We start from the raw sequence: 24,930 nt of genomic DNA, 5'->3' as shown, positions 1-24,930 counted from the left end.
CCCCCAAAGTGTAGGCTGGGGTCCACCTCCAGGGTCTCCCATTTCATCATAAACAGAGGTTCTGTCTCCCCAGGCCTCCATCCCATCCTCCCTGAGGCTGGGTCTGGCAGGAGTAACAGCCTTCAGAACAGAGAGAGACCCAGAAGAGGGCATGGCAACACCTTTTCCGTCTGAGATGTCAGTCCCTGGGTGGGGAATGGCAATCCCTCCACCCATCCTTAATCCTTGGGAAAGCTGCCAGACCCCAGTCCCCTGGGGCTCACTGTGTTACAGGTCAGAGCTCTTTTCTACGAGACACTGTTTTAGAAAAACCAGAAGGCAGGCGTTGAAGCAGCCCGTCTGGTCTCCAGGTGTTTTTTCTGTCCGTTTAAGACTGAGACCTCAACGTCAAAGGCATTGAGGGAGGGACATGGACTGTGGAGGCTCCAGGAAATGTCTGCTGGCCATCGTCAACCACCCCCCACATGGCCCAGGTTGCAGAGAAACCCCCTAGTCCAGCACCATGGCTTGGCCGTGGGTGGCTGGTGCCCCTCTGTTCCCAAGGACAGTGGCTTCAGAAGCCTGACAGGATGGCTCTTTCCTCAGGTCTTTATAAAATCTGCTGCCTCCGGCTTCCCACCTACTTAGACCCTCCAGGGCATTGTGCCAGCATTCGAGAAACACACTCACACCCACTAGCTTGCTGGAATGCTGCGGCAGCCCCAGAAGAGCAAATCAGGGTACCATTTGTCAGAAGAGGAAACTGAAACTCCAAGGACACTTCTCAGAGTTAACTGGCCTTCGTGAGCTATCCCTCGGGGTGGAAGTACAGTTGGAACTTGAGCTAAGGTCTTTTCACACCATGTTCTTTCCTTTATGTGGCCCCAGAAAGCCTGCTCGGCAAGACTGAGGAACCATCCCACGAGTCCCGATCACCATCGTAATAAACAGGTATCACGTACTTACTGAGTTCCAGGATATTTATCACAACTAGATAATTTTATTTCACTCTTATACCTACCCTGGGAGATCAATCACATCTGCCCCATCCCTGTTTTACAGAGGAGAAAACTGGCTCAGAGAGGGCAGTGATCTGCCCTGGGGCACACAGCGAGGTGGTGACGAAATGACTGGATGGAGGTGAGCAGGGGGAAAGAGCGAGCAGCCCAGAGGAGGGAGGCGGCAGAAGCACAGGAGGCAGTGTCTGGTGTCCTCTGGTCTGGCCGGGGAGGAAGTTTGCGTTGGGGAGCTGGAACAATCAGGCCTGGCAGTTGGGGGAGGGTTTCTAATGTCAGCTGAAGGGTGGGACAGGAGGTGGGTGGTGGTAGAAATTGGAGGTTCCAAAGCAAGGGGAGTGACCAGTGCTAAATGGAGTTCTCAGGTGACCCAGTAGGAAGCCTGAGCTGGAAGCAGGACAGGCAGGAAGCTGCTAGAATCCAGGGGCTAGGTCCCTGGGGGTGCCTGTCCCTCCCATCTGGACATAAAGGGCCTTGGTGCTGCCAGAGGAGCCAGAGTGACTTCACAGGGCCTACGGACAAAGGAAGGGGACTGGCTAAGCAGGTCACTGTTCTCTGAATTCCCCAGGGACCTCTGTCCTTGGCTGGATGCTCAGGGCACACACTACCGCTCCCTCAGCCTTTCTTCCACAGTTTTCTCTGGGCCAGTGGTTCTCAACTGGGGCGATTTGCCTCGCAGGGTTCATCTGGTAATGTCTGGAGACATTTTGGGTTGTCAAAACTGGGGAGGGGGGCCTTTCATTGAGCAGAGACGAGGAATGCTGCTAGCCAACTCACCATGCGCAGGACAGCCCCCTACAACAAGGAATTATCCAGCCTCAAAGGTCAAGTGTGCTGATGTTGAGAAACCCTGCCCTGGGGCAACCAGCAAGTTCCCCCATCCATGTGCTCACTTGTGAGGGGTTGAGAAGGGACTAGCATCCTGATTTCTTAGAGGAGGAAACAGACTCGGAGGAGAAAGTGACTTGTTCAAGGATGTGTGGCAAGTTCCATTCAAAAATATTTACCGAGTACCTACTTTATGGCACTATTCTAGTATCAGAACTGAGCCTAGGGCTCATTCATTTCTTTATCTACTTATCAACAAACATTTCCTGTGTGGGCTTCTAGGGATATAGAGTGATGAATTAGATCCAGCCCTGACCTCTCAGAGCTCATGATCTAGTGAGACAGACAGCTACGCAGACATTGACAAAACAGTGAGACCAGGAAAGCCCAGGGCGACCTGAAGAAATCCAGGAAGGCTTCTCAGAGGAAGTGTTTATAAACTGGATGTGAAGGGGAGAAGTTCGTCATCAAAGACTGAGGTTCCTAGAGAGGGTTCTAGGCAGAGATGGATCAGTGTTGCTGAGTATTATGGGGGCGGGAGGGGGGTGGGGGGAGGATGAGAGAATGGCAGGGACCAGGTCTTGTAGGGCCTTGACGGTCAGGCTGAGGTGCCTGGAGTGCCTCTCTGAGCTGTGACAAGGATGCAGCAGGTGGCAGCTGAGACAGAGAGAGCTCCTGAGACCATCTGCCCAAAGGCTTCCCAGGGTCAGCCGCTGGGGATGTGCTTGTTGCCTCCTTGAGTTATTCTGCTTCGCCCACATGTGGCCCTCCCCCTGCTGGGTCCCCAGGTGGAGGTCCCTCCAAGCCTAGGAGCACACAACGAGGCTAGGAGTACCCCAAGAAGAGAGCCCAGAGTCCCACCCAGTCTGCTGGGAAACAGGCCCTTCCCCAAACTATTGGCCCTTTTGGCAACGAGGGAAGATTTATGAGTACTAGGCACTGTCCCTTCGCTTCTGGGAAATTGGAAATGATATATCAGATGTGGCCTTCAGTCACTTATGGGGGATCCCCACCTCTGTCCAGCATTCATGCTCTCAGTGAGCTCTTCAGCCTTCTCCATCCTTCCCCGGAAGGCCCCATCACGAACATCCTGGGATCATTCACACTCCTGCCCTCCCCACTGCCTTTGCCAGTGCAGTTCCCCACCAGGGACAGTCTGGAGGCCCCACCAGGCCCCACCTTTCCCTGTGTGGCCAAAGCCACGGCGTTCAGCGCTCAGTTCAAACATCATCAGCTCAGTCCTTCTCCTGGCCCCACCAGAACCTTCTATTTCCCCTTGGGGTTTCCACAGCACTGCATGAGTTGCTTGTCATAGCTTATCCCACTGGGCTGTGGGGTCTGGGAGTTCTGTTTGCCCATCTGTTTCTCCTGATCCCTGAAAATGCCAGGAGGGACTTTCAGCTCTGACTGCTGTGTGACTATGGGAAATCAGCGAGCCTCTCTGAGCCTCAATCTCCCATTCAGGCTTCCTGGGTTGGTGTGAGGCCAGAGGATGCCTGGTTGGCTTAGAAGGTAAGGGCACAGGCTCTGGGCTCTGGCAGGTCTGAGTGCGAATCCTGACTGTAACACTTCTGGGTTGTGCTCATGGACAAGGTCTTAATAGTTCTCTTTCCTCAACGGAAAAAGATAAGGACAGTAATACTGCCTACCTCTTTGGGAGAATTCCCCTTCATATCCTTGTCTCACCTTTAAAGGACATGGTGCCTTTGTAGGTTATATGATTTTGGGTCCCAGGGTCTACTCCCTCCACTAGACCTGTTAAAACCTTCTCCTCTCTCTGCAAACCTCCCATCACCTCCTCCCACCTCTCTTCATGGCAGGCAGCAACATTGTTTCCTACCTCAGTGGGAAAGGGGAGGCCATCAGAAGAGAAACCTCTCAAGCTTCCACCACTGCCCATTCATTCCCCCTCCTCTGGGCTCTGGAAGATGAGCTGTCTGGGCTCCCAGCAGAGGCAGCAGCAGACACCTCCTCCTCGACCCGCCCCTGGACATCTCCCCGGCCACTCTCTTGGCCCTTCCCCCTCAGCTCTGCCCTCCTTCCACTGGGTCTTTCCCGTCACCCACAAAGAGGCCATTACTTCTTTCCCCTTCAACAGCCTCTGCCACCTTCTCTGTCCGTCCCTTAAATCAAATGCCTGACTTAGAAATAGAAAGCATTGTCTCCACTCAATCTCCACTCGCTATCTCCTCCCACTTGCCCTTGGATGGCCTCCTATCCAGCTTATGCCCCTGTGGCTCCACAAAGACCCCCATTCTGCTGGACAATAGTCAGTTTGGGGTTCTCCCACCTGACCTAGTGGCCTTTGCTGCCATCAGCCGCTCTCCCTACTTGGCTTCCAGGACAAACCTGGGTTTCCAGCCCAGCCCCACCCCCTTCTCTGGCTGCTCCTTCCCGGTCCCGTTGGCTGGGTCTCCCTCCTGTCCCTACGATCTGGGAGTGCCCTGGAGCTTCAAAGTTGAGAGTAGCTCTGTCTCTCTTCTTTCACTTCCTAGGTGATGTCATCCAGGCTCATTAAGTACTGTCTACATGGCGATATCGCCGGTGCTGACCCTTGTCCTATATAGTACTTGTCATTCCACTTGGCTTCTTGGCACCAGTGCTTAGACATCTCATCCATACGGCAAACGTCATGCGCTTACAGCTCTGTCCTTCCAGGAAGCCTGGCCTGCATCGTTGTAGTTCCCTTGTCTTTTTTCTCTCATACCCGAGATCCAATTCATTAGCAAATCCTATTGGCTCTCCCTTCAAAGTAGACCCCAAACCTGATCACTTCTCTCCACCTCCACTGCAATTACCCTGCTCCAAGCCACCACCGCTGGCCTGGTGCCTGCACAGCTGCCTGGAGTATTGTGGAAATCTCCTAACCAGTCTCCCAGCCTTCACCCTTCACCTCCTTCAGTCTGTTCTCAACCTGGGAGTAAGAGGGAGCCTGGAGGAACTTAAGTGCATCCCACTGCATGTCCCCAAGCCCTCCAGGGGCTCCCACCTCACTCAGCATGAAGTCTGACATTCTCACACTGGCCCTCAGGCCCTCAGGGTCTGGCCACTGCCATCTCCCTGACCTCCTCACCTCTACTCCCTTCCACTCTAGCCACACCAGCCTCCTCGTTCCTTGAATATGCCAGGCTACTCCTGCCTCAGGGCCTTTGCACGTGCTATCCCCACTGTCAGGAACACTCTTCCCTCAGAAAATTGCATGGATCACTCTCCTTCTTCCTTCAGGGCTTTATCTTTATGCTTCCTCCCCAGTGAGGTCTTCTAATTGGGCATTCTACTTATTATGACCTAACATCCCCTGGCTCCCTTCCTTATCTTTTATCCTTCTCTAATGAACTATGGATTTTACTTATTTACTTTCACTTTCTCTCTCCCTATGACATAAGATCCACGAGGGCAGGGACTTTTGCCTGTTTTTCTCACTGCTATGTCTCCAATACCTAGAAGAGTGCGTTGCGTGATATATGCTGTAGGATGGATGAATGAACTTCCCAAGGCCTCAGTCTCTTCATCTGGAGAATGGATATATTAATGGCCTCATAATGGCCATATGAGGATTCACTGAGCTGAGTGATAGTGCGGGTACCCAGCACAGGCCCTGGAACAGAGCAGGTGCTCAGCAAGAAATTCTTCTCTTCCTTCTGCCCTGCCCCCATGCTCTGTTCATGGGTGGCCAGACTGGGATGTACCCCCTCACTCCTTCCCGTGCTAACCCTTACGTCTTCCTGGGTGCTCTCTGGGGCTGGCAGAAAGGGCCTTACCTGGGTGGATATCCTGGAACAGGGACTTCCAGATGGTGTACTGCAGGGGGCCCGTGTACTTGGAGGTTGGGAAGTCTTCATAAGTCAGATTGGTCTCATGGATTTTCCCTTTAAGCCTGGAAGGAAAATAGGAGAACAGGCTGCATTGGGGGCTGGATTTTGGTCCCAACACTGAGGGCCCTACGGCCTCCCTCAGGGCAGCTGACAACGGGCAAGGTCATGTATGTCAAGTCTGCCAGCATCAGAGTCAAGTGCCTGTTTATGCCACTTCCTACTTCTCTAGCCTCAGTTACTTCATCTTTAAAATGGGTACCAAGATAGCACCTGCCTTCCAGACTTGTTGCGAGTAGAATACAGCGTAATGTACGTAAAATGCTTACGTACTTGGTTCATGGTCAACACCGAATACATGATGTTAGCTATCAGGATTGATCATCAACAGACTCATAACGAAGTGTTATCATTATGAAAGGGGGCTATTGGACCAGAGAGACGTGCATTTGAATCCTGGCTCTGCCATAACTAGACCAAGTGATCTAGCTTCTCTGTGCCCGTTCCCCCATGTGTGAAATGGGGGTGGCAGCCGTCGCTATCTCCAAGGGAGCTAATAGGATTATAATAATATAAATACTATGTATTACCTATAATATCAATATTATAAACAATAGAACATGTATTTGTAACATAAATAATGTTGCTCTATAAGTAATACTCTATATGATTCTGCTTATTACATAGGTAACAATATAAACACAGAAAACCTTTTTGGCCCAGGCTCTGGCACAGAGCAGACGCCCCGTATTCCTCTGATGAAGATGGGAATGAATGAGTTCTCTGCTAACCAGCGCCTGTGCCTCGGGGCCCACCTCCCCACTACTGGTCCCGGGTAAGGTGGCGGGCGGCGGGCACTTACCGCTCAGACAGTGAGGCCACCCCGGCCAGGAAGGTGTGGCGGTCGGTCTCGGCCAGCCGCTCCTGCAGGATCTGGGCCCCCTCCTGCACCTTGCGCAGCTGTTGGCTGTAACGCTGGACTTTCTGCTCGATGTCCGTCAGCGTGCGCGCCGTGTCGGCCTCCAGCTCCTCCAGCATCGCCTTCTGCCGCTCCCGCAGCAGCCGGTGCAGCCGCTCGAATGCCTCCCCGATGGTGGTCCGCAAGCTTTTGGTGGAAGACTGTGGGGACAGGCATCAGGGGTGAGGCCAGGGGCAGCAGAAGGGGATGACTCCTGGGAGAGAGGTGGAAGCTGACAGCCTTGCCGTGGGGAGTGGAAAGGGTGGTGGAAGGGCACGGTGGCAGGATGGGGCCGGCAGAGCCAGGGACAGCACATAATTCCACGTGCCCCTGAGGAAACTCACTGAGGCTTGAACTAGAGGAGCAGCAGAGGGGCCGTGGCCTGAAAGACATTTGGGGGCAGCCTCCCCGTGCCAGGTGGGCTGGCTGCAGAGATTTGGGAGAGAAAGGTGTGAGGACGATGCCCAGCTTTCTGGCTTGGGGGTGGGAGGGACAGGGAAGCTGCGGGAGAGGTGGTGGGCGGGGAGAAGAGGCTGAAGTCAGTCTAGGATACAGTGAGGTCTTTATTTGTTTAAAAAAAAAAATCACTCATGGGGCTCAAGTCAAGAAGACAAGGAGATCACAGATATCCCAAGGGCAAACTTTGGTGGTCACTCGCCCTGTCCCACCACCCTTGTCAGTCCCTAGTCAAGAAACTGGAGCTGGAGGTTAAAGTCATGATCACAGGAGCAAGCCTGGACTTGCCCACTTCTCTGCTCCCGTGGGCCCTGCCAGGCCCAGGAGGGGCCTGGATGGGGATGGGCACAGGCTTCGGTGCTGGCTCACCCGGCAACAGCCCGGGTGAGAATCTTAGCTCTGGGTCTCTAGCTGGGCCAACCTCAGTTGCCTAATGTCTCTGAGCCTATCTTCTTATCTGTGAGAGAATGACACAACCACAGTGCCGGGGTCTGGGAAGAGCGAGTGGGGGCATGTTCGCCATGTGCACGGCCTTGTTTGAGGTTCAGAGAAAGAGCCTGATGATTGAGAGATGGCTTCTGAGCTGGGGCCTGCAGGACAGGCTACAAGTCAACGGCGGGGGTGGGGGGAAGCAGCACACGGCAGGACAACGCGGGGTACAGAAGTGTGGTCAGGCTGTAGTGCCAGTGCGGGACCTGCCTCTGCAATTTCACTTTGTGGGATTCTGGCTGGGAGTTCACAGAGTCAGAGACCCCGCTGTGTTCAGTGCCCCGGGCTCTGTGGGAGGCTTGACAAAGGCTCAATTAGGGCCAGTTCCCTCCCGGTCGCAGCAGCAGGAAGAACTGCTGGCAGTGGGCCAGCCTCCCTGCGCATGCCCACCCAGAGCGCCAGGCAGACAAAGGGGGCGGAGGGGAGGCTGGGGATGAACAGCCAGGCTGCCTGTGGCCTCCCTGAGCCCCTCCCAGAATGCTGAGGCTCCTATGCAGCTCATGTGGAGATGATGGGGCCTGCCCTCCCTGCAACCATCTGCCTCCGCCCCCTCCCAAGGACCCCCAGATCCCACAGCCACCCCTTCTGGCTCCTTCTCAGCCCCTCCATAGCAGTGTCTGGCGTACTGGCCACCCTCTGCTGGCTGCAAGTTCTGGTTTGCCTCCCACCTTGGTGGCTGCTACCTCTGGGCCAGCTACTTCTGTTCTCACCTACGTGCCCTCCTAGATGGTCCACCTCCACTGCTTTGAGGATGGTTCCCATGACCTTATCCGTGGCCTTGCACGTCTCCTGAGCTCCACATTCATCTTTCTACCTGCCTCAAGCAGACTCCTGGGATCCCACAGGCCATCCAACTCTCTCGGTCAACTCTGTCTTTGGCAACAAACTCATGGCCACAGTGACCCTTCTAATGTGCAAAGTGGGTCAAAGCCAATGCTCTTTAGGAATCGTCTCCTTGATAACTAGTAAAACACTAAATTCCTTAGCCCGGCATTCAAAGTCCTCAATCTGATCCCAGCTTACCTCTCTAGTGCCATTGTGCTGCAATTCCACTGCCTAGAATGGACCCCCTCTCCCCCACCCACACACAAACTCTTTTTTGGACAAGCAAACTCCTACTCAATCTGCAAGGCCCAGCTTGAAAGCTACCTCACTTTTTCAGGCAGTGAAATAGTTAAATGTCTCCAGAGCATTTCGGAAATACACAGTCTCACATTTTATGTGACTCCAGTTAGTGGACAATCCCCAGGGGTAAGAATGACGTCTTTCCCAGCCTTGCATTTCCCATGCCCATCCCAGGGCCGGGCACAAAGCTTGTAGTCAGAATCTGCTTGGGAGGTGAAGGAGGGAAGAGTCTTGCCAAAAATTACTCTGCAGAGGTGAGGGCAGACTCCATCTTCTTTTTAGGATGGGGGCCTAGTGTCTCCAGGACAAAAGAGAATGGGTATGAAAGGGATAGAGGCAGGGAGAGGGTAGCTCAAAAGTGACAGCCAATCCCGGGTGCTTCAAGTATGTTCCTAAAAGGTCTTCCCAACCTACTTATCTTGCTGGCCGCAAAGTCACAGATCTGGCTGCGGATATCCCAGCACAGGGCTAGGATACGCATTAGGTTCTGACAAAATTGGACAGTAAGCTCCCAATTAACCACTCACTCGCTGTGGGGCCTTAGGCTAGTTCCTCAACCTCTCTGTGCCTCAGTTTCCTTGCCAATAAAATGCAGATAACATTCCTACCTCTGAAGGAGTCCCCCTCACACCATACACACGCTCATCTGTTCTATAGTATTTATTGCATGGGAGGCACTGTGCTAGGTTCTGGGGAGTCTTGCTGTCACAGAGGTGACGTTCTGTGGGGTTCAGTTTCAGTGGCACAATGAACAGGAAACACAATTACCAGCCCAGAGAAAGAGGTTCAGCTCAACTGGCCCCATTTATTCTAGTTTTTTCTAGGGCAGAGCCATCTCTTCCTCCACCCAGCCCCCAATCCCTTTGGTGCTGTGGCTGGGAAAGCAGCCCCTACCCCAGCCCACCACATCCCTGGGAATACACTGGGGCTCGGAGAAACTGGGGCTGCTTCAGAAAAACACCCTGCCAAGAATGCATCACTTGGTCAGGACCGACCAAGGAAAACATTGGGCCCAGGGAGGGAGATCAGACAGGCCCTCGGGCCGGGCCATTGGAGGGGCAGGCGCTGCAGGAAAGCCGAGTCAGGCACCAGGTGAAATATGACCTCCAAAGCATCCATAGGCATTTCTTGTATAAACACCCCAGTCCAGACAGGAAGCGGGGATGGAGAAACTAGAGGGGGAGGTGGCCCCACAGGACCCCCCAGAGGTAGACAGATGGACAGGAAAGCAGGGGAGGAAAAGGTCAGTGGAGAAAAACAATGGGGAGTGGAAAGAAGAGAACACTGGGGAAAAAAACTAGACCATAATATTCTGCTTTCATTCACATAGAAGATTTCATTTGCTTCCCTTCACCCGAGGGTGCAGAATCACCAGGCAGATGGGGAAACTGAGGCTGTGCAAGGCAAATAGGCTAGCGTCTTCTGTTTCTCATCTATTGCCTGCTGAGAGTCCTGCCCGCAGGCATTCCAGAATGTTCTCCAAAGAAATGTTTGTCATGACCTCCTTGAGACCCCACACGGGTTGGAGGCCAAGCTGGGGCACAGATCTGGATCTGCAATGGCCTCTCCAGGCCCCCGGGTGACCCCAGAGGTCTGGAGCATTCCTAAAGCTCTAGTTCAGCTACTGCTGGCAGCTGTACCTCTGCTAGTGAGTAGGGCCAGGCTGAAATCAGCGCAGAGCTTAGCAGCTGGGCTGGGGTCCCCAGTTCTTGGTCCCAGAAAGGGCAGAAATCAAAGCAAGCCTTGTCCAGTTGGTGAGACATCGGTGGGGGAACTCAGAGGGAGGCCCTGGAATCCAGAACTTTAGGGCTGGAAGTAATCTGGCAGGGTCTCCGGTGTATAGATGGGGAGACTGGGTGGCCGGAAAAGTATGGTTTACCCAAAGTCACACAATGAGTTAGTGACAGGATCAGAATCCAGGGCCTCCCTCTCAGGTCCAGGTTTCTTTTCAAACCATTGCAGCCAGAGACTACAGCGATTGACCCTGCTTTGCAGGAGAGTCCATATTCCCACGGCCCACGTGTAAGAGAGTGATACCAAGCCTGGGCCACAAATCATTGGGAGGGTTTCCAGGGGAACAGGCTCAGGGTTGGCTCCTCCGGACTGCTCCCCGGTCCCACCTCAACTTCCACCGGGAGCCGGAAGGGAGAAAGGGCCCCACCCTTAAACCCAAGAACCAGCCCAAATCCTTGCCCTCAGTCCTAGGAGTGGGTCCTGTCGCATTTACTTTCAGGGAAGCCCCAGCCTCCGTTCCACCAGCACCCCCATCCCAGCTCCGTCCCTCTCATAATAGGTTTGGCACCTTAAGACCCCGCCCCTCGTCCCAGAGGGCCCTGCCCCCCGACGCCCCGCCCCCAGCAGGCCCCGTCCCCGCCCAGGCCGGGCTCACCTTGGTCTCCGCCAACTGTCGCTTGAGCAGCTGCAGCGCCTCGGTGTGCTCCCGCTCGCTGTCCTGAAGAGCCTGAAGCTGCTCCTTCAGCTCCCTCTGGAACACAAGGCCTGGATGCGGGGCTCCCGCCAGACCATCCCCGCTCTCCCGCGACCTCCCCAAGACCACCCTCCCCGCACAGTTCAACAACCCCCAAGTCTCCCAGATACCCCGGCTGCTTTCATCTTTCCATCTTACCGGGAGTTTTGCAACACCCTCCTCTCTAGCCATCCTAGGAGCTTGTGGTCTCCCTGCCCAACCCGCCTGCACACGACGTTCTGCCCCGCTTGATTTGCTGGCGGAGACTCCTGGCTTAGAATCCTTGGAAGGGTACCAAGGCCATAGCACTGTGCTCCGCTAGGACTCACACGACGGGTGGGCCTGGCGCTGTTCTCAGGCTTGTATGGGGTCATTTAATGTTCTCAGTAACACAGAGGAAGGCACTATTATTACCTCCGTTTTCCCTCGGAAAAATTGGTACAGAGAGTTTGTGAAACTGGCCCAAAAGCATGCAGCCAAGCAAGTAAGAGTAAAACCATAATTGCACCATGATTTTGACGTCAGGTGACATATCTTCTACAGGGTGACACCCATGACAAACAGCGACAAAAACCCACAATATACAACAGAAGGAATAGAGCCACGATTAGTATTACTGGTTTTTCCTTTCCCTCGGGTTCCATTAGGGCTCAATATGACTCTGCTAGTAATTTTGTTTGATTTAAAAATGTTGATATTTTGTTCATCATGGGTTTTTTTTTTTTTGCTTTAATATTGATTTTTTAAAATTGCGTTAAGTATTATCCACCTCAATCCCTGAGTTTTGGGGTGCCTACTTCAATGTTGCACCTCACCCTCCCACACCTGTCTCCACCATCCTTCTCCCCTTACTCCCCTGCAGCCAAAGTGGCCTTCTTCCCATTGCTCCGTCATGGGCTCTTCTCACCCTCATGATTCTGCCCTTGCTGCCTCCTCTGGCCAGCGCACTCCACTCAGGTTTTCTCCCAGGGATTCCTTGGTGTCATTAACCTATCAGCTCCAATGCCACCTGCTCAGGGAGGTCTCGCACACGTACAGCATCACCGACACCCTCAGTCCCACATCCTGTTTCGAGGTCTTCCTAGCACCTTCTGCTGTCCGAGATGCTCTTGCCCGCTTGTTAGTGTGTTTCCTGCTCATGGCCTCCACTAGACAGTGACTATCACGAGGGCGGGGGTCTTGTCTGGCTTGTTCACTGTTGGATCCCCAGTGTTTAGAATAGTGCTCAGCACACAGTAGGGCCTCAATGACTATTTGTCAAATGAATGAAATGTGGTGTTGAGGTGGGTACCCCAGTGACAGGGCCCGCTGTCTGCATGGATTGGGTGTTTGGCTTATTGTAACTAGTTCTGTCTGTCCCTAGTGTCCCGCCTCCCCGCCCCCCATAAGCCCATGAGTCCTGTGGAGGTGGGCCCTTATTCTCTGCTCTTTATCCCTGTACCTGTCAACGGCCTGACACTAAGATGGGGCTCAAGGAAGTTTGCTTTGTGGATGCATTTCTGCGGAAACAGCGTCTGAGCAGGACCTGGGTTTTCCAGTCAGCCTGGGCTGTGAGAGATGCCAAGAAGCTGACTTACCTGTTCGCCGCTACCTCCCTCCTACTCACTCAGCTCATCAGGGCAGGGAGGACCCTTGGAAAACATCTGGTCCAACTAATTTTACAGATGAGGCAGCAACATGGGAAGATGGTCATGATGACATGCTAAGGGAAGCATGCAGAAATTATCTTTGCTTACTATCCCTTAGCCAGGCAACAAATATTTACTAAATAAGTATGTGCCAGGCACCACTGAGGCTCTGGGGATACAGCGGAGAGCGAGACAGACAGTCCATGGCCACAGGAACTGTCCAGGGTGGTGGGGAAGGGAGAGAATGAGCAAAGAAAGTAACAGCTCCGGCCTGTGCTCTAGAGAAAATAAAGTGGTGTGGGATGGGGGTGAGTTTGGGGGAGGGTGGACAGGGAAGGCTCTTCTTCCCTGAGTTGTCACCTGAGACGACATGGCGGCAGGACGAGGAGGAGCCGGCCTTGGAAACAGGAGTTAGATGGGACACTGGGGGTGGCTTGCACTGGGAGAGCAGAGAGCTCCCACAGACAGGATGGCTACCACCTCTGCCAGTGCCTCGGGGCCATGAGGCAGCTGTAAAGATGGGAGGCACAAGTTGAAGCCAGAGGGGTAGGAGGAGACAGCAGCCTGGGTCCCTGATGATGGATTGTGGCTCAGTGATGAGCTAGGAAGCTGGCCCTCAAGAAAAAAAAAAAAAAAGAGAGACAGAGACAGAGAGAGAGAGAGACAGAGAGACAGACAGAAGCCCTGATTAATGGCATTTGCCAATTTCTGTGGTGTAAATGCTCCCATCAGAGCTGATTATCAAGCGATGTCTGTGAGGTCAGAGGCTGGGGATACCTGGCACAGTCAGCTGGCAGGAACCGGAGCGAGCCGGCTCCAGCACACCACTGCCTGGGGGCCTTTCCTATAGGCCTGCTGTACGGGGGAGAGAAAGACACAGCCTCATGGCTGCCCGGCCAGGTGTCTGGTACTGACAACCAACAGTCATTCCTAAGAGGTTCATGGGCATCTGAGTTGTTGGAGCAGACAAATGTCATTCCCCTGAAGAGTGTAGATCGACTGCTCATCAGGCTCCCCCTGACGGCCCTGGGGCTACCCAGCTTGAGACCTAGCTGAGGGATGAGCTGCGTCGTCCCTCCTGGTGTCCTCACAGGTTCACATAAGACTCAGCCGCCCCGCCTGGGTGGCTCAGTGGGTTAAGCCTCTGCCTTTGGCTTGGGTCATGGTCTCAGGGTCCTGGGATCGAGCCCCACATCGGGCTCTCTGCTCAGCAGGAAGCCTGCTTCTCCCTCTCTCTCTGCCTGCCTCTCTGCCTACTTGTGATCTCTCTCTCTGTCAAATAAATAAATAAAATTAAAAAAAAAAAAAAGACTCAGCCCCCCAGGTGGCTCCTCAGAGTCTCTGAGAAAATGACCCCAGAGGCAGAGTTCCTCAAAGCACTGAGGGCACCCAAGAGGCCTGGACAAATCCCTGCTTCCAGGGCCAAGGAATGAGAAACAAGGGGAGAAGGCCTGCCTCTTCCTCTTGGACCCTGGGAGACACAGAACCTTCCTTTGCCCATTCCACAGACACGTGCAGAGGTCTCCTTGGGTCCACACGGTGCTGGGTCAGCAACAGGCAGAGGGATGGCTCAGGAGGGGTGTACATGAGTTGAGTTGGGGAGAACACAGGGACACACGTGTTAACGTGACAGGGAATGCTGGAATCGGGTTAGGGGACACAACACTTGCTGCTCTTCCCAGGTCTCCATCTCAGCGAGGGCCACCCCTACCCCTACTGCCATCCAAGCAAGAACTCTGGGAGTCACTCCTGATGCTGCCCGCCCACGAGGGCAATCAGTCATCAGGTTTGTCTCACTGGTTGTCTCCTGTCTACACCCACTGCCCCCGGTTCGGTTTTCAGCCCTGGTTTTCTGGACTGTGACCCTAGGCTCCCCTCTGCCCCTGCACTCTCCAAGTGGAGTGTCTTGTCTCTAGGACAGATCTGTCCATGCTTCTTCCCTGTGCCCCATGGCAGGATCTCCACGGTGTCTGAGAAGACGGCCATGAAGCTTGAGTGTGGCACTCAAGGCCTTTACCTGCAGCCCCAAACTTCTTCTCCAGCCCTGTCTCTTGGTCCAGACCTGCACTGTTCAAGACAGCAGCCACCAGCCACATGCGGCTACTAGGGTTAACATGATCTGAAATGAAATAAAACTGAAACTCCGTTCCTCAGTGGCCCCGAGGTGCTGGGTTATGCATCTGAAGTGGTCAAGAGCCACACAGGACGGGTGGCCAGTGTCTCAGATGGCACAGATGCGGAGTCCCAGGAACCGTGTGGTCAAACCCTCCGGATCTAACAGGAAACTGAGGTCCACCGAAAGGGACTGACCGGCCGGTGGTCACATAGCTTGACAAAGGAGAACCAACTGGAAAATGTAGTGCCGGCAGAAGTGAGACACTCAACAGGAAGCTCTGAGCGGCAGAGCTGGTGCAGAGGAAGGGCAGTGGCGAGGTCTGGGTTCACAGGCGCGTGTCACACAATTCTCACAGCCGTCTCACGGAGGGGGAAATAGAGGCTCAGAGAAATCACACAGCTGGCCCAAGGTCACACAGCTCCGATTCCAAATCTGCAAAGAGCAGCTAATACCAGTGTTGGGTCTGCGGTTGTGAGGATCCAATGACTTAATTCGCGACCTGACATGATGCCCAGAGTGACACTCAGTCACTCTTGGCTGCTGTCACGGTCATCATCATCATCTCAATGGCATGCGAAACAGGGAGTCAGAACCGGTTGAGGCTTCCGGGAGAGACATTATTTCTGATGGAAAGCCCGGCGAAGATGGCTGGATGGATGCACTGGAAGGAGTCTTTCAGGGATCCTGGGTGGGGCCAGAGCATCCCAGGTGGAGAGACTAGTTGGGCAGGGGCACACCTGGTGTGTGCAGGAAGTGGGGGGTGGCTGGGGGTGATGGGAGCCAGGTCTGGGCCGGTGGGTGGAGTCAAGCTGGAAGGGCCAAGGGCCCGGGTGGGGCTAGCTGGGATGAGAGCAGGGGGTGGAGGAGGGCTTGAAGGTCGGCATGGAGGGCTGGACTCTGGTGGCCCCATCAGAGCAGGAGCCTGTCAGGAGGAGGGGAGTCCCTCAGAAGGCGGGGCCATAGCTCTGTAGGCCTCCCTTTGGAGAGGGAGCAGACCTGAGCAGACAATTCTGCAAATGTCAGCTGACAGGCTCTGGGCCTCCCCCGCAGGTTTGGAGAGGCCCAGACCAGGGCAGCAGCCTTGGGGGAGGACAGAGAGCCAGGTCTCCCACACTCCCAAGGTCAGACCGCCCTTCCTGTGGGGCCACCCCTCTCCCAGCGTAGAGTGCAAAGCTGCTGCAGGAAACCATCTCCTGAAGGCTTCAGGGACCCTTCTCAACCCCGTCACCAAGCAGTGCTGCCCATTGGAGATAGTGTGAACTCTGGCCTCAGAAAAGCCTGGGTTCGAATCCCAGCTGTATGACCATGGGCAGATCACCTCTTCCCCTCTCAGGGCTCACCTCTCGGAGCCTTATCTGTAAAATGGGCATCAGAGCCACCCATGGGGTTGGGGTGGGACTAAATAAGGCCACCTCCTCTTCTCTGTGCACCGGTACTGCTCTCTCTCCTGCTCTGACCCAAGGATGCCAGAAGTGTCGACATGGCAAGCTGAACTTGCCCCACCTTCTTCCTCTCCATCCCTCTCCCACGCCCAGAACCCCTGATGCTCCTGCTCCCCCAACAGGCCTGAACTCTTGCATGTCCTCTCTCTCTTTGAGCCCCACCCCTCCAGGACCACCAGCAAACTCTCGAAAGGCCTCCTGGCCACTCCCCTTGCCCCCAGGCTCTCCCAGACTTCCAGCTGCCCATTGTCCATCATGCAGACCTGGCCAGGCCCTGCTTGCCAGCTCAAACCTGTCCCTGGCTCCCCAGCATGTCCAGGAACAAATCCAAGCTCCTTGGGATGGGGGGCTGTTCAAGGCTCTTTCCCAGCCGGTGCAACCTCACTCTCCCATTCCTGCCTGAACCCCGATGCCCTCCCCTCCAGCCACAACTACCCACCCGCTCATCTCCATGCCTGTCCCTCGGCTGACAACCTGAGTTCCAGTTCTAGCAACACTTCCTGGTGCCATGGCAGTGGGTACAGGTTCTGAGCCTCAGTTTCCTCATTTGTAACACAGGGCAATGTGTCCCCCCTTTCAGGTGTGCCGCGAGGATTCAGTGAGCGCCCCCACCAAAGCGCTGTCCTTGCCACTGCCCCTGCCCCTGTACCCAGGTGATGGGGGCTGTGGCTGTGTTAGCTCCTTGTGTCCACAATGTCTTCCCACTCTGGCATCGTCCCACACCCACTCCATCCTGGGCAACAGAACCTCTCAGCCTCGATGTCTTCCTCTGTGAAATGGGTGCTGGTGCGAGTCCCACACAAGGAACTGGGAAAGGAGAGGGCATTTAATGCCCGTAACAGCACCTAGCTCACTGCCTAGTGTCTCCTTAGACTTGTTCTTCTCTTGTTGTCACTGCCTACCTGATCCTATGCTTTCTATGAAATAAACGTCCTGAGGTCGCCCAAATTCAAGTTCCTACGCCGTGGCTGGTGCTTAGCCACGGTGTCCTGGATGAACATTCCCGGCAGCCACGGACACCTGTGAGGCGGGAAGTGGAGATGCCAAGAGCCAGCCCCGAGCTTGACTCCCCGCCAGCCTCGCCTCTGTGGAGGCTGCTGTTGGCACATACATCCTGTCCTCTGCTGGGAGAAGTAAAAGCAGAGGCTGCTTCCTTGGAAAACAAAAAACCCTGGCTGCTTCCCTGTCCATGGCACCAAATAAGGCGGCTTCGCGCCTGCTCTCCACTTGGAGAGGCAGCAAGTCTCTCTCCCTCTCTACACGTCAAGTGGACAGTCTTGTTGTTACTTGTCTCTTCCACACAGGGAAAGGGTGAGAGGAGGCAGTGCCTTCCGCGCAGGTGGAAGAAGCTGGAGGTGGGATTTGAACCCAGTCCCCTCACCCTGCTCTTTCCCCACATAGCAGTCTCGGTGTCTCTGGGTCACCATGCCCAGCTTGGCAGGGCTCCCACCCAAGGCCAGTGTAGTACGGTCTCCCCCCGGCAGGACAGAGGCCTTGGGAAAGGCTCCAGGGGTCACATGAGGCCCGGAGTGGGTGGATGGGAATGAACGTGATCCCTTCTCTGGAGACCTGGAAGCTGAGGTCTCAGGCCAGAGAGTCGGCTGCATGTCTGATCAAGACGACATCCAGCCGCCTGCCCTCAGAGCATCAGGTAGCACAGAAGGTGTCCTTGGTCTGACCCTGTGTTGAGTACTTGAAATTTATAAAGACAGGCAGCGTGGGGGGGGGGGGTAGGGGAAGGTGGGGTCAACCACCTGGGCCTCAGAGGCAGCAAGGAGGCGGGGAGTGGCTCAGTCTGACTGGCCTCTGATCTTGCCCTTGGCATTTCCCAGCCAGAGCACTGAACCAGGCACTCAGTTCCTCCGAACCTGTTTCTTTGCCTGGAAAAGGAGCAAATGACAGGACCACTCGACAGGGTTTTATGAAGATTAAATGAGGTAATACAAGGAAAGTGCTTAGTCTAGTCCCAGGCAAGGCGCCAGGGCCCAGTAGGTATTGACTGAGAAGCCCCAAACTTCTGAGAGGGGGCTCCCTCCCTCCCTTTGGCTCTGTGGTCCAGTGCTCAGCAGTGAAAAAGAAAGGTGTGTGTGTGGCGGGGGGAGGCATGAAAACACGCACACATGTGCACCCATGCTCACATGCTCTCTACACAAAAATTCTGGAAGAATCACAAAGCGATTCTAACCATGTTTTTCTATGGGGTGAGATAATGGTGGGGGGACTTTTAACTTATGTAGCTCTGTTGATTATGTTAATTTTATAGTCAGAAACAATTAAGATACTTAAAAATTGTGTGCGACTCAGTGCCAGGCAAGTATCAGGCAATTTGATACTGTAACCCTGACCCTTAGAACATCCTTCCCAGGGAGGTCATATTATCCCCATGTTATAGATAAGCAGGTGGAGGCTTGGTGTAGTGAAGCGACCTGACCAAGGACACACAGCTCATCAGTGATGATGCCAGGATCTGACCCCAGTATGGGAATCAAGTTCAAAGCAATTCTGCCTGCCAGGGGTCAGGGAAAGCATCCCGGAGAAGGTGGTAATTGAGCTGAGCCTGGAAAGCTTCTCTAGGACAAGGGTCTCAATCAGGGGTGACTTTGACCCCAGTGGACATGGGGTGAAGACTGGAGATGTTTTGGGTTGTCACAGCTTGGTGGGATGGGAGGGGCGAGAGGGTGGGGGATTGAGAGGGTGTGGTGGGAAATGCTGCCGGTTAGTTTTTAGGGGCCAGGGACACTCCTAAACTTTCTAGAATGCACAAGACTGCCTTGCACACCAGTGTCAATAGGGCACAGTATGATATCATTCTAGAACTGTCATTTACTGAGTGCTTACTAGGTGCTGAGTGCAGTACTGAGTTCTTGCAAATGTCATCTTATTTCATTCACCCCCACTGCCGTCAGTGAGGGACTCGAAGCTCAGAGACAGAAGTGATTCTTCTAAGGCCACACCGCCAAGAAGTGGCGGCGCTGGGATTGAAGCTGCCCAGCATGAAGTGGGAGTCCTTCACCTTTCTGCTCTGCTGCCTTCAGGATTTATAATAAATCTAAAAGCTCAGGCCAAGCGCTAGGTGGGAAGGGAGGAGACTCCAGCTGAGCCCAGGCACAGCCCTCCCCTGGCCTCGGGCCTGGGGCAAGGTCCGCTTCGTCCTCCTCAGCCATTGCCCCACCTGTCAAGTGAGGGTTGCACCAGAAGGTCTCCAAGGCTCTGCCAGCTCTGAGTCTGTTATTCTCCCAGAGAGGGGCCCAAGCCCAGGCTCTCGCAGCCCTGGGGACGGAACCACCAGCAGCCAGGAGAGGAGGGGGTGTGCCAGGCAGGCTCAGCCTCATTCCCAGTGCACATAGCGAGCGAGCCCTGCTCCGTTGATTATGTTACCCCACAAGGAGAGAGAGGCAGGTGGGGTGGGGAGTGGCTTGAACCTCTCCCAGGAGCTCCCCTCTCGAGTGAGGAAGGCATGTTTCTCTGCCACCTTCTTGCCAAGCCCAGAGGAGGCGTCAGAGCAAGGCCTCCTCTCAGGCAAGAGAGGCAGGTCTGGGCATTCGCCCAGCTGGGCGCATGAGGTCTCACGGGTAGAAGGACAAGGGATGGGAGTGCGTGCTGACCCAGCCCCTTCCCTGTGCCAAGCATCTCAAACAGCAGGTTCATCTCAGATCAGTCTCCCGAAATCTTGGTAGGAAAGAACCATTTTGACCCCAGCCTACAGACCAGAGAGCATCAAGGCTTCCATGAAGGGATGTGGTGAGTCACACACACAGGAAGGTCTGGAACCCAAGAGTACCTGACTGCAGGATACTGCCCTAGAGGGTAGTAGGTGGCCATCTTGTTCTTTTCACCGAGGAGTAGAAGTGTGTCAACAACATTTAGAGAAAATACACATTTAATTCCTCCAGCATTCCCCCAGGGCGTGGAATGGATTGCAAAGAACTGAAACACAAGTGTTCTGATTTCCTGGTTTGCAGACAGGGGAACCCAGGCTCAGAAGGCAGAGGCCTCTCTAGCTAGAAGGTCAGACAGGGAGAGGAGGGGAGGGGCTAAGTGGTAGAGGAGGGATATGGCCCGGGGTAGGTGGAGCTTCCTGGTGCTGTCATTGTCGCTTAGTGTGGCTTTGGGGGAGTCATTTCACCTCTCTGGCTCTCAGTCTCCACATCTATATTAAAAAGAGGTTGGACAGATGGTTGCAGACAGAGTCCCTTCAAAGCCTCACAGCCTACACCCAGCCATGTCAAAGGTTCTCCCCTCCCTGTTTATGTGACTTCAGAAATGGAGAGATGGGGATACCAGAGCTTGCCACAAAATGCTCTGGGGATGGAGGGCCCATGCCAGCCTGTGCAAGCTCCCAGAGCCCCCAATTCTTGCTCCCTATCCTCAAAAAGCCAGACTGGGAGGGAGTCAGTTCTGGTTTGTGGATGAAAGGGACAGGGAAGGAGAGATGGTGAACATGAGGTCATTTCTCCTGGGCTATGGGTCATCCACAGGCATCTGCTAAGTGTAGGCTGACTCGCAGAGACTCAGGGTGGGGGGGAGGATACCTCTTACAACATAAGGGAAAGTAGTTATTTAGCTCCTGCTTAAGCATCCCAAGGGTCAGAGAGCTCACTTCCTCCAAATTAGTCCACTGCATATTCAAAAAATGAGTGAAAAATCTGCTTCCAAAGGCTCCACAGTCTGGGCCAGCTCAGGCCAGAATCGGTCCTTCACTCATTCATTATTCAAATTTTACTGATGAGTACGGATATGCCAGGCTTTAGGGCCATAGATACGATGAATCAGAGACTGTTTCTGCTCTTTGGGAACTGTGTGCTAGACTGATATCCCCAGGCCAAAGACACTGGACTGGTGGATTGAAATGGTTTAGGTGGAGGAAAAGATTCTAGACTTCCACGTTGAAATAAGCTTGGGTGCCATTTTAGTAAACACATTAAATGGATCTCTTTGCCACAAGATTTCTCCAAACTTTTAATATGTAAAATGTACATGCAGAATCCTCCAAGGGGCTATGGAGAATATACTCTTATTTCCCCAATATAGCTGATCTTGGAATACTACTTTTTAGAACAGTATACTTATTAACAGAGGATATTTGAGGAAATGCAGCTCTAATGCTTTTTCTTTTTTCTTTTTTTTTTTTGGCCAGGGGAGACTGGGGAATTCTTACACCCAGAAGACATTGAGCAGGGCTTTGAGAACTGAGTAGGAGTTGGTCAGTGAAGATGGGGAGGTTTAAGGGAGATCATTTATAGTCCTAGGTTCACTATGCTCAGGTTACCTTGCATATACTGTTTCATTTAGTCTTCAAAGGTCTTGAGAAGGGTAACAGAGCCAAGGAGGTCATCGAAAGCCCCTGGAGACTCCCAGAGATCCACCCCCTCCCTTTTCTTGAATCACCTCACCTCAGGGCCTTTATTCTCCAAATCTTGAATCTTAAGTCCTGTTCCCACAGTCAACCTGACCTCTCCTTTGGTTTAAACCCAAAATAGTTCTTAGGGTACCTGGACTTGATCCTCCCTTTAACCCATCACACACCCTGGCCTACCTAGGCCTTGGCACCCAAACTCACGGTCTCTGCAGTTTGGATGGCCATAACTTAGACTCTCTCAGATTTCACCCTTGCCTGCCCCCACGAAACCTAGTCCTGCTACTTTTCCTAGGTCCTGATGCAAACCTGATTGAGTCCCGCCCCATCCGGCCCCAAGCCTGCCCGTCAGCGACTCCAGTCCTGACCTATTCCCCGACGGCGGCCCCGCCCCCTGTGTCGCCCTGATTGTGTTCCCCTTCCCCATCTCTGTTTTGCCGCAACTCTGTCCTGAACCATTCATTTGTGGACCCTGCCTTCAGGTCCAGTCCCCTGACCCCAGACAGTGGCCCTCCAGCTCTGATTCGTGCCTGTCCCCAACCCTGCCCCAAGCCCGTACCTGGGCCATCTCTGATCTCACTGGTGCCGGCCGTGTCACTCCATGGGTGACCCCTCCCCAAGAACCCACCCCTACTTCGGGTCGGTCTCCGACTCTGCCAGGTGCTAAGGGCCGTAGGCCCCGCCCCAGAACCCCGCCCTCTCGCCGCGGCCCCGCCCCGTCCCTGTCCCGTAGTAATTCTGATAGGGCCCTGACCCTGCCGGCGGCCCCGCCCCGTGGCAATTCTGACTTGGCCCAGCCCACGGTTCAGCTTTGACCCGCCCCCGGCCCCGCCCCCGGCCGGCCCGGCAGCTCACCTGCAACTCCTCGAAGGCATCGTCGATGCCAGTGACCTGGTGCTGCTCATGCAGCGCGGGCTCGTCGCAGAAGAAGCAGAGCAGCGCGCGGTCCGTGAGGCAGAAGAGCTTGACCTTGTCGTGCGCCTGGCAGGGTCGCGCGGCGCGGCGCGCGTTGAGGATGGCGTCCAGCGGGAAGGCGCTGTAGCGCTCCACGATGTTGGCTAGCTTGAGGCTGGGCGCGAGCGCGGGCTCCGCGAACGTGCGCCGGCACTCGGGGCAGTCGCGGGCGCCCTGCGCCTCTTGCCTCACCCAGTGCTCTGTGATGCAGCGGCGGCAGAAGTAGTGCTCGCAGCCCAGGCTCACCGGGTCCTGGTAGATGCTCAGACAGATGGAGCAGAGCAGCTCGTCCTTGAGGCTGCACGCCATGGCGCTGGGGGCGGCGAGAGGGGGCCCTGAGATGCAGGGGGGAGGCTGAGCGAGCGCGGCGCTGTTGGGGGCCGCAACCGAGAGATGTGTTCGGGGAGCAGACGGGGAGAGGCAGGAGTAGGAGCTACAGAAGGGGGGGGGGGCTATCCGGGAGGGAAAGCGGGAACCCGAGGAAGAGGTGCAGGGCAGAGACTAGCCGGGATGCGAGTCCAGGAAGGTGGTCTCTAGGTAGTGGGTGACTCGAAACGATGGGTGCTGTAGGGAGGGGGCCCTGGTGTCTGAGGGAAGGGGCTCCGGGCAAGGAGCTTCTAGAGGAAGGGACAGTCTGAAGGGATGGGTACTGGGAGAAGAGGATCCAGGAGGGGGGCGGAGGCCTTAGGGGCGCTGAAATCCCGGGATGGGTGCAGTGGGGGGAGGGGGAGAAGCTGGGGATGGGGAATTCTGGGGAAGGGGAAAGCCAAGCGGAGCTGCGCCGCGGTTGTGCGTGGCAGAGGAGAGGAGGGGTGCGAGTAAGCTCAGCTGCCTAATCTCGGCCCCAAGACCCCGCCCGGCGTGGCCCCTTACCCCAGCCGGCTCAGCGGCCACTGCTCCTGTCCGAGCGCAGCGTCTCAACCCGGAACCAGCCGAGCGCAAGCTCTCGGCTGCAGTGACTCCCTCCCCGCCCCCGCGGGCCCGGCCCAGGCGACTCCGCCCCTGCGGCGGGCGGGGGAGAGGAGAGGCGGGGCCAGGCCTCCAGCCTGCGGACCCCCTCTTCGCCCCCACCGTTCCCCTACTCCCCGGGGACCGAAACCCCAGCTGTTCCTTCAGGATCTGCACACAGAACAACATGAGCGTCTAGCTTAGGGTCCCTGCGGCGGGTGAGGACAGCTAATTTAAGAGGATAACGAGTAAACAAGGAGCATCTTTCTGGATCATCGACGTGAAGATCTGGGGAAAATAGAATTTTTTGTTAAAACAAGCAAGGATGCGTGCTGTAATCTGTATAGAATACAACCTTTGCATAAAAATGCAAAGATAGACTCGAGAAAATGCCCTGCTTGCTTACAGCAAGTTCAGGGTTTCCTCTTCACTTTCTTAAGGAGTGCTTGGGGGAGAAGTTTAGAAAGCCCTGTCTGACCCAAGGAGTAGCCTCTATTCAGCAAACATTCCGGAGTGCTATTTTGTGTGTGGGGCGGGGAGCGGCGCGCGGGTTGGAAGGTTGGAGCAGGAGAAGGGAGAGTAATAGGAGACCTTATCTCGTATGCCAGATGGAGAGGGGATAAGGGATTTCTAGATGGAGGGGACAGCCGGTGCAAAAGCACAGAGGCGTGAAAGGGGAGGGCACTTTGAGGGAAGTGCAAGTAGTTCTGTACTGTTGGGGGTGCGGTGGGGAAGGCTTGGAGAGGAGGGTATTGTGGGTCACGGTAAAGATTTCCTGGAGGCACTAGGCTTTCAAGCGGAAGAATGACTTGGTCTGGTGTGTTTTAGGGAGTCAGGGAAATGCTCATTATACCATCAGCAAGGTAAAGGCAGGGATCCTTTCTGATACGTCTGCATATGCACAGTGCTTGGTACACATTAAACTGTGTACTGAGTAACAGCAGCAAAGCTGTAGACCTGGGAAGAGAGACTTAGATCACTGTTGTCAGAGACATTGAACGTTTCTGCCTTCTCCAGACATGTCTCCACTGGAGTTAGACTTTTTTGAGGTACAATTTAAGAAACAGTTCACAGTTCACTTCTCTGCTGTTTACGTCCCCTTCACATCATCACCTGGTCCCCTGCCACCATGATCGCCAGAAATAAGTTGGTAACTCATGCCACAACCATTCTTCCACGTTTCCTTGCAGTCAGAGCCCGATTTTGTTCAGGCGGGTTCCTTCCCCATGTGACCAACAGAAGGTTGACCCCAGCCCAGTCTAGGAGTTCAAGTCCATGGTGGAATTCTAGGAGTTCTAGTCCCTTTTGGTTCAAGTCTGTGGTAGTGGATGCATTCTTCTTGCCAGTGAGAGTTTG

At 54.7% G+C, this 24,930-nt stretch overlaps 1 protein-coding gene across 3 annotated transcripts in view; it reads right to left on the bottom strand.

Annotated features, from left to right (window-relative positions):
- The window catches only part of TRIM62 (tripartite motif containing 62), a 28,859-nt gene extending 5,298 nt beyond the window's left edge, over nucleotides 1-23,561 (bottom strand). The window contains exons 1-5 of one of the 3 annotated variants that reach the window (XM_046017951.1): nucleotides 23,500-23,561; nucleotides 22,528-22,961; nucleotides 11,053-11,148; nucleotides 6,498-6,754; nucleotides 5,585-5,700 (exon numbers count right to left, since the gene is read on the bottom strand). In XM_046017951.1, coding sequence (XP_045873907.1) covers nucleotides 5,585-5,700; nucleotides 6,498-6,754; nucleotides 11,053-11,148; nucleotides 22,528-22,935 — 877 coding nt within the window. In that variant the 5' untranslated portion in view covers nucleotides 22,936-22,961; nucleotides 23,500-23,561. Of the gene's footprint in view, nucleotides 1-5,584; nucleotides 5,701-6,497; nucleotides 6,755-11,052; nucleotides 11,149-11,289; nucleotides 13,134-22,527 lie in introns of those variants that run through there. The other 2 variants (XM_046017950.1, XM_046017952.1) reach the window with 2 other exon arrangements.
- Between the last annotated feature and the right edge of the window lie 1,369 nt (nucleotides 23,562-24,930).

The sequence above is a fragment of the Meles meles genome, chromosome 1 (genome assembly GCF_922984935.1).
Source record: "Meles meles chromosome 1, mMelMel3.1 paternal haplotype, whole genome shotgun sequence".
NCBI lineage: Eukaryota > Metazoa > Chordata > Mammalia > Carnivora > Mustelidae > Meles > Meles meles.
This window is presented reverse-complemented; position numbering and strand designations above follow the sequence as displayed.